At 34.4% G+C, this 10,023-nt stretch overlaps 1 protein-coding gene across 1 annotated transcript in view; it reads right to left on the reverse strand.

Annotated features, from left to right (window-relative positions):
- Positions 1-277: 277 nt before the first annotated feature.
- Positions 278-10,023, reverse strand: part of LOC141333851 (uncharacterized) — an 11,589-nt gene continuing 1,843 nt past the window's right edge. The window contains exon 2 of the mRNA XM_073839001.1: positions 278-1,776. Within this exon, the coding sequence (XP_073695102.1) occupies positions 806-1,776 (971 nt within the window). The 3' untranslated portion in view covers positions 278-805. The remainder of the gene's footprint in view (positions 1,777-10,023) is intronic.

Raw genomic sequence — 10,023 nt, forward strand, 5'->3', positions numbered from 1 at the left:
TTGTATTTACTTCTATAAAGATACTATACAGTCTGTAGTCTCTAGTCTCATATATTGTCTGTGGTACATGTTCTTTTCCAACACCAGTCAGGAACAATGCTCATAATTTCACTGTATGCAGAAAAATACAAAGACAATAAAGGTTTTTAATTCAATTCCATTTGAAAGCTTTATTTAGATATTTAAAACAAAGCCCAAAACATCATGGCTTTTAACTATTAAAGCTAAAAGAAAAAAAAAAGAAATCTTATTCAAATTCAATCATTTTGACCACAAATGTTGTTAATACAATATAAAAAGTAAAGATAATGTATTAATAAAAAAGTAACATTTAATAATGACTCAAAGCAAAATGATAATTACTGAAAGTAAAAGAGAAAACTAATGAGATTGATCGCTCTCCTACTAATTTACAAGTAGGGATGGGTATACATATACATGCCAGACCAGTATGTGTAAATCTGCCAGAGATATACACAAAAAAACTACAAGATTGTTTCTGCATGACTGTGTATTGCAATGATTGAACAAAATGCTTCCCAAATGCAGTAAAATGATACGGTTATTGTCCAGTGTCTATTTTCAGATATGATGATTGACTAAATCTCTTGTTGCAGTGTGAACACGTATAAGGTTTCTATCCAGTGTGGATCCTCTCATGTGTTTTCAGAGATGATGATTGATTAAATCTCTTGCTGCAGAGTGAACACTCATAAGGTTTCTCACCAGTGTGGATCATCTCATGTGTTTTCAAATGTACTAACTGATTAAATATCTTGTTGCAGTGTGAACATTTAAAAGGTTTCTATCCAGTGTGGATCCTCTCATGTGTTTTCAGAGATGATGATTGACTAAATCTCTTGCTGCAGTGTGAACACTCATAAGGTTTCTGTCCAGTGTGGATCCTCTCATGTGTTTTCAAATGTACTAACTGATTAAATCTCTTGTTGCAGTGTGAACACTCATAAGGTTTCTCTCCAGTGTGGATCATCTCATGTGTTTTCAAATGTACTGACTGACTAAAACTCTTATTGCAGTGTGAGCATTTATAAGGTTTCTCTCCAGTGTGGTTCATCTCATGTGTTTTCAAATGTACTGACTGACTAAATCTCTTGTTGCAGTGTGAACACTTATACGGTTTCTCTCCAGTGTGGATCATCTCATGTATTTTCAGGTCTGATGATTTAATGAATCTCTTGTCACAATGTGAACACTCATAAGACTTCTCTCCAGTGTGGATCCTCTTATGCTGTTTTAAATAAGTTGCTGAAGTAGAAATCTTTTCACACTTATAACACATGCTTTCTCTCACACCAGTATGTGTATTCTCATATACTTGCAAACTTTGTAGATGCCAAAAACTCTTACCACACAAATGGCATGAATGTGGTTTCACCTTTGTATGAACTTTTAAGTGATTCCTCAGACCTGAAGCCGTTAAATACACTTTACCACACTGATCACATGGGTACTGCTTCTCTCTAGTGTGGATGTTCATGTGCTCCTTAAGGCTTGATGAGCGTGAAAAACTCTTCCCACATTGATCACAAGTGAATGGTTTTTCTCCAGTATGTATTCTCATGTGATGCTCAAGATATCTTTTTCTTTTGAAACTCTTTCCACACTGAGTGCAGGTGGAACATTTCTCTGCTTTTCTTTTCTTTAAATCTTTCTGTTTGGCTTGAGAGTAACTCAAAGGTCTTTCTCCAGTTTTGAAATGATTTTTCTCCTCAACTTGACTTGATTCTTCATTCTCCTCTTTTTCTTCAATCAACTCTGAAACAAAAATGGTTCATTTTTAGTAACTTGTTATAAGCTGAGAAACCTAAACGAACTAATATTTGAGAGCAGTGCCAATAAGTCCTACAGATGGTGGTGCCAGAACCAGATTTGGTAGAGCTGTACTTTGTTTGGCCTTTCAAATGAGGACACAACTATAAATCGGTGTTCAAGTTATATTTACAACACTGTTCCGGAACAGTACAAAACAAATATTCGAGTGGGTGATGCACATTTCACGGAGGACTGTTTCCTGAACCTGGGAGAGCAGATTAAGATGCCAGATGTTCACAAAGCATTAATGCTATAAAGTGGGCCAATCACAATATTGCATGAACAGTCTATGCTTCTGACTGACGGACTGTAAGTACGTTTTCATATTTAAAGAATTCAGTACTGACTATTTAAATGCGACTTTTGAGCAGTGTAGAGTAGTGCTTGTTGTTTCTTGTTCTACATTTGCAAATGCAGACATGGTGTAATGTTTAATAACATAATAATAATCAATCATCAAAATCAAGAATCAGTATAAACAATAACGTATGCAACAAATTCCTCGTTTATAATGGGTTTTATGGTTTGTCTTGATGCCCCAAGAAATGGCATCACAACATGGTTAGGGGTGTAACATTTCCAACACACACTTGAGTTATTCGGCCAATACGGATAATGCACGGATAGCTGGCCAATCAGAGAACACCTCTGTTTCCATCAACGACTTTTGTAAAAAAAATTAAGTATTTCAGAAAGGGAGGGCAGAGAGGAGCAACAATAACATACAATATGTGGAAAATAATTTTTTTTAAAAAACAAACTGCATGAACACATTGCATCACAACAAATACACAAAATAATGCACTTTTTAGCATCATTTTATGATGCTAAAAAGTGCATAAAGAGTCAATCATAAAATTACTACTGTTTTGAATTTATAAGCGCAGTTAATAAAAAAATATAACAGGTTTATTTCTTGGTAAGACACAGTTGACAGCAAAGCATTGAACTTGAGTTGGGAGGCATGCAAAATTTACTTTTATTAACATCAATGATGTGAAAAATCTAATTTTCATATAGAAACTTAATAAATGCTAATCTTACTAAATGTACCATTATTAACTGACCAACAACTTAAATGATTATAATTGATGTAAGTAAAGGAAATGTTGGGCTCTTTAAAACTTTGCTTACTATTTACACACAAAAATGTTAATGTTTTAAAAGTTGTTTTATAATTTCAAAATAAAAAACAAGTCAAAATTGGAGTATGATTACGTCCACATAGTTATAACGTAATATCTTGCCTTGTTATGCATGTCACTTTACTGAAAGCATACAAAGAGCACTTATAAGTAATAACAATAATAACAATAATATTTCTCAAAGAGCCATAAGTTCATGTATCAGATTAATGTGTAATATGACACATTTCTTTTATTAGTTTGATTACTTTGATGGTACCATTTAGACAGCTTTTGATAAGTAACTCTGCAACTGCATGACAGCTAGCAGTATAAATTAGTCCAAATATATTCTAACACTGTATTTTGATGGTTCCTCAAAAGAAAATATGATATGTGTCTTTGCAAGTATGTGAATCTTCTACCTAGCCCAACCTAAACCTAAGTCTACTAATAATAGACTAATAATACTACTAATAAAGGAGTGTTATTTGACATGTAGTTGAACAATTGCTTCTAGTCAATAGGCCAAGTGGACCATCAAAATAATACTGTAAAATATAATGTTAAAAATAAATGTGATATGATATAATTAAGCAATAAGGTACGAGAGCTTTGCATCGTGCCTAACAACGCCCTTCAGCCGTGATTTATTCATGATACAGCACGGGCTCAAGTAACTTATTGCTTTTATAAAACGGTTACCACACAATAAAAATATTAAAGTCAAAAATACTGTATATATTAATTTATATATATTAAGTTGTATGTTTTCATAAAGTAAAATTATTAACTGCCTTCCGCTGTAAAAAGTAGTCCCTAACTGCTGCAGCTATGTTTACGTTGCTAAGGGGGTTCAATGATACACAAAACCGTTGAGTGAAGTGGTCATAGCAGTTTTATAAAATGGATTATATCATATCAAATTTATTTTTTTACATTATATTTTACAGTATTATTATAAAACGGTTAGTTCCATTCCTCAATTCTGATTGGTCAGCAGCTGTGTCGTATTCATGATACGGCACTGCTATGACCGCTTCACTGAATCCCCTTAGCAACCACCCTTAGAAACGTAAACACAGCTGCAGCAGTTAGGGACTACTTTTTACAGCGGAAGGCAGTTAATGATTTTACTTTATGAAAACGTACAACTTAATATATCAATTAATATATATTTTTGATTTTAATATTTTTGTGGTGTGGTAACCGTTATATAAAAGCAATAAGGAACTTGAGGCCGTGCTGTATCATGAATAAATCACGGCTGAAGGGGTTGCAGGCACTCCGCCCTTTAGCCGTGATTTATTCATTATACAGCACGGCCTCTCGTACCTTATTGCTTAAATAAGTTACATAGATTTAATATGCCGTCCTTATAAATAATCATAATCTTAAAAGTTAGAACCTCAAATACTCAAGTATTATAATGTATTATAACTGTTTTTAGGGGTGTAACGATACACCAAAGGCACGGTTCGGTTCGGTTCACGGTTTTGGAGCCACGGTTCGGTTCGGTTTCTGTTTGCTGTGGGGTAAGGGTTGATCATCTTAACAGCAATGCTAAGGAACAATAGATTCACTTAATAACAAGAACAACTTAACTTTTTCTTTATTAATTTTGCCAACCCATTTTAGTACAGTCAGGATACCTGAGTAAGTTAGTGAAAATTAGACATTCACTTGTCCGAGTTAAAACTTTACTTTTCCGGGGCAAAAAAAAAATGCCTTTTTTGCTGTGAATTAATCCATTCTGAGGCAATAGTCTCATCACTACTCTAAGGTCTTACTTTAATCTGAATATTTGTGATATTTGCCTTAAATTGATTTCTAGGACACTTTTTAACTTTATTTTCCTAACCTTACTAACTGTATGTGTCATCATTCACATCAAATTCTTACATTTTATCAATACATCAAATTAGAATAATTAGACTCTGTATGGTTGCGCAAATTAAATCAGAATCAACAAACTCCATCTTTCCATTGCACAGGAAAAACCTAGCCTGCAATGAAATTGACATTTAACTGTATTTACTTAGACTGTTTAATGAAGATAAGAGGTTCCGTAAAATTGCAAATACATAAATAATGTAATAAGATTAATGTTATACAAAAATATTGGAAAAATGCAATACCTTTAAATATAAAATCGAACCACCAATAGGTGGCAGGAGTCACTGTCTTAATGAGCGAGTCACGGATTCAACCATAGATGGATTCAACCAGTTCGTTTACTGACTCGATTCATTAAAAAAAAAGCTAAATCATTCAGTACTGAAATACCGCTGTGTTGCTCGGAGATTCACGGAGGTTCTGCTGTTGCTTAGAACTATTTTCGTTTGCAAAAATGGTTAATGATGTGTCTAAAATGTAGTGCTGGGGGTAACCGATTATTTTTAAAACGATTAACCTGACGATTGTTTTAACGAATAGTCGACTATTCTAATGACTAATTAGATGATTTATCTTTTTTTTTTTTTTTTTACGTAGTTAGCAGTTTCCTCCTAAAAGATGCTCCCAAATGGAAGTTGTGCTGGTGTGGTATGCTAGCTCCATCTTACAAAGACTGCATATAACTATACCGTTACGTTTCTTGCTGTGTTTAAAATATTCCCACACCTTTGAGGTAGGACGGCGAGTTGTTTTCTGATGACAGGGCTTGACATTAAGCTTTGACATGTGCTTGTCCTTCGGACAAGTAAATCAGACATTCACTTGTCCGAGTAAAGAGCCTTTCTTTGCCGTAAATTAATCTTTTCTGAAGCAATAGTCTCTTCACTGCTCTATAAGGTCTTACTTTAATCAGTTTAATCAGAATATTTGTGATATTCGCCTTAAATTGATTCTAGGACACTTTTTAACTTTATTTATCTAACCTTACTAAATGTGTCATCATTTATATTAAATTCTGAAATTTTATCAGTACATTCAATTAGAATAACTAGACTTTGTATGGTTATCATTCAGATTAAATCAGTATCAACAAACTCCATCTTTCAACTGCACAGGAAAAACCCAGTCTGCATCGAAAATGCAAATGTATTTACTTAGACTGTTTAATAATATAAGAGGTTCCAAAAAATGCATTTACACAGTAAAACTGCAAATACATAATGTTATAAGATTAATGTTGTAATTTTTTAACATATAAATCTAAAATGTTGAAAAAATGCATTACTTTCAAATATGAAACGAACCACCAATAGGTGGCAGTAAGTCACTGTCTTAATGAGTGAGTCACGGATTCAACCATAGACGGATTCAACCAGTTCGTTCACTGACTCACCCCATTCATTAAATTCAATGCTAAATCATTCAGTATTGAAACACCGTTGTGTGTTTGTCAGATTTGCAACTGTTCTGCTGCTTATTTCGTTTACAAAAAACAGTCAGTGATTTGTCTAAAAATGCAAGTCAGTTAGTATTAGTTAATATTAAATACTAGTTTATTGAACTACTGTTGTATAAATTCAATGTCACGTTTGCAGTCGTAATGTTGCTTACCTATATAATATGTTATACAATATTTCTCTTTTTTTTCTACCACAGTATGTTCGTTTCTTTGTGTATGCTGTTACGCCTATTAGTTTTAAAATTTCCCTGAGTCAGATAGGCTGCACGAGCTTGATCCTTGATACTGTCCGTTTTCAGTCACCGTTTACACTGTAAGTAATACACTCAGAATCATTCTCACCAAAGTTTCTTTGCTACGCTAGTTATTGTTTGTTATTGATGTATCAGGTTACTTGTCAGGTCGGGCAAGTAAAATTCTCCTTCACTTGCCCATTCACAAAATCCACTTGTCCCGGACAAGCGTTAATGTCGAGCCCTGTTTCTGATGACATGTATTGCTTGGGAGTGCAGGCTGCTGAACCTGAGAAGTGGACGGAGTTTTGTTATCCATGCTGCTTTGTTTTGGACGCCCACATGTGTCTGGTGAGTGGGCGTGATGTGTCGACTAATGGATTTGATGTCGACGTTTTTTTAGAACCGAGTCGTCGACGTCATCGACGCGTCGCTGCAGGCCTACTAAAATGTAAGTCAGTTAATGTAAGTCAACCCCAACAATGGGCAGCAGGGGGCGTGAGAGTACGCCACGAGAGTTTCGCGATACGTATCGTGGTTGGTGTATCGCGATATTTCGGTTCGGTTTGTAATATCGTTACACCCCTAATTGTTATGATTATTCATGAGATGATATGACATAAGTTTATATAAGAATTCTTAATGCATTCATTACAATGCTATAGAAATACCATTATGATGTATTATAAATAGGGGCTCCGCAGAAAGTGTTACCAAGAATTCTGTGCCGAATTTAAATGCTTCTTACTAGGTCTGGAAGTGCTTTTGCTGCCCCATCTATACTTTCAACAGACTGTAACCTCAGACTGCTTTAAAGATTGTTTCTACTATGATTAACTACATCTAAAGCAGCTTGAAATGCAGTATTATTAAAACATTGAAATAATCCCAGATAGCACGTGGTAATCGGCCCGAGCTCGGCTGCCCTTCGGCGCCTCCGGCTCAGACTCGGCATCGGCGAGTGTTATCCGGGCCGAGTATGGCCCACAGCTCGCTCTCGCGCATGTGTTTGTGATGAGGCTGTAAAGCACTGGCCCGATTCCCATTAACCATATCTGGCCCGAGTCTGTCTGTAGAGTCCGGACCGCTTCTGGAAAAGACTCAGCTTTTTTTTAGCTGATGAAAACCAATTTTATAAATTCTTATTTTATCAAGTAATTAGCTGCACGTTTAATGATAATTTGAGAAATGGTATGACAGCAACAAAATAATACGAATTTTGTGTGGATGGTCGCAATTGTACTGTTTAGACGCAAACAAAACAATATTATTTATAAATGGATTATGGATGATGGATGTACATGTCATCTACGGAAAAACTGGGTAAGATGCGCTTATTTTTGAGTAGCCACTCCTTTCGGATAGCACGCACAGCTGCTAACGTTAACTTGCTTGCTAAGAAATCCCGGTAGGTGCTTATCAACTAAACATAATAGTTTAAAGTAGTTTTAAAAATGACCTAATGAACAATTAGTTGCTTGATGCCATTTATGTATTTATTAGCATTTGTCCACTAGGTTATTGAAACTTTGAAAACATTTTAAAAACTACATTAAAGAAGAAAATTCAGCCCACTTTTGTTCTGCAGCGACTTTCATGACAATACCGTGACGTATTTCCGTGGTAGGTGGCTACTGATTGGATGACGGTCTTACCGAACGTCCGATAAAGGTGACGCGACAGGAAGTTTGGTTTTTCAAAAGAAGAAGTTGTTTGGTTTCTCAAAACATTTCGGAGCTCGCAACGCTTTTGGATTCAGATCAGAAAGGTAAGGTTTTTCCTGCTTGTATACTGTATACTATGCGACTTTACTGTTCGAAAACATTTTTCACAATGTTAGGTTGTAACAGTGTTTAGCAACTTAAAACTACTTGATCCAAAATGCAACATGACTTAAACGAATTGATGTCTATGCTAACGTTACGTTATAAAAACTTCCTGAAAGTTCATGTTCCTTTTACGCAATGTTAGTAATAATAATAATTTAAAAAACATTATTCCGCCTCCTATTGGTTTTATGAACTTGTTTGTGCAGTGCATCACGAAAATGATCAAAACTCGATACTGTTTACCATACTCTTTAAATTATCTATTAGACGTATAAGCCTATTTTGTTATGTGCTTTTATTCATATGTGTTAGCCTATGTGAATCAATTTTATCTTATGTTCATGTAAAACTGAACGTCTTAAAGCAGATTTTTATGTTATTTCTTGGTTATTGACAGTTATAAATTCTGATTTAAGGAATGTAACATTATTTTTCAGTTAAGTCTTATTATTGTTTAGCAGAGGTTAGTGAGGTCATTTTGCAGCACATTTCAGAGACAAAAGATGGCAATGACTTATGAACATGTAAATAGGCACATTATCGGGTTGCTCATAGTCCATTACAAGCTGTAAACTGATACATTTTCAACATACTTAAGCTTTTTAGACTTTACATTACTAATTGCTTCACAAACTGCTGAAATGTCTTATTGTTATTGGCTATCATCAGCAAACATTTTTCACAATGTTAGGTTGTAACAGTGTTTAGTGACTTACAACTATCTGATACAAAATGTTTCTTATTTTAAAGAAATATGACTGATTGTGACCTGTTCCACTTTCCAATTGGTTTCATGAACTTGTTTGTGCGTTGTGTCACAAAGTGATTGGAATATTTACTGTTATAGGCTAAATCAAAAGTATCTTTAATCATCCAATAATGTCTAGGTTTTAAATATAATTTTTTGGTCTTATGCTCAAGGGGTATAATGTTTAGTTCAGGCTTTTTTTTTTGCATTGTTATTAATGTTTATATTGATTCTAGTGAAGATAAATAATTTAATACATGTTTGTTTGTTCGACAGTCCATGACAGGCAACTGCGATGTCTGACTTACAGACAGATGAGGACGATGATCGCCCATCATACACCAAAAGAAAGAACAGGTTTGTTTGCAATTATTTTAAACAAATACTGTCAACATTATTTCATTGATCTATTACAACCTGCGAGTTTTGCCCTGGCACTATACAAAAATGTTTTGTTTTGTAAATGTATCTGATCAGGGGACATTAAAGACACAACTATAGTGACAGTGATGAAGAAATTTTTTTTGGAAGAAAGAGACTGGAAAAAAAGAGGCAGAATTGAGGATCTTTCAGAAATTGATGCAGCACCACCAATGACTATGGCAGAATCCTTACGAACACCATCAAGATCCAGTTCCAGTATGCCTAGGGACATTTACAATCCTTGTTCCAGTGCAGTTGGAGATCAAGACAGAACTTATTGCAACTCGTCATGTCTTTGTTAGAATTCAAAACATCACTACATTTGTAAAGGCTTAATGCAGCTAGAAAGTAAAGATCAACTAGAGAACATCAGCAGTATCTAACCCACTGTTGAAATGTATAAGAATAAGCTAATTTATTATATATATATATATATATATATATATATATATATATATATATATATATATATATATAT

The sequence above is a fragment of the Garra rufa genome, chromosome 4 (genome assembly GCF_049309525.1).
Source record: "Garra rufa chromosome 4, GarRuf1.0, whole genome shotgun sequence".
NCBI lineage: Eukaryota > Metazoa > Chordata > Actinopteri > Cypriniformes > Cyprinidae > Garra > Garra rufa.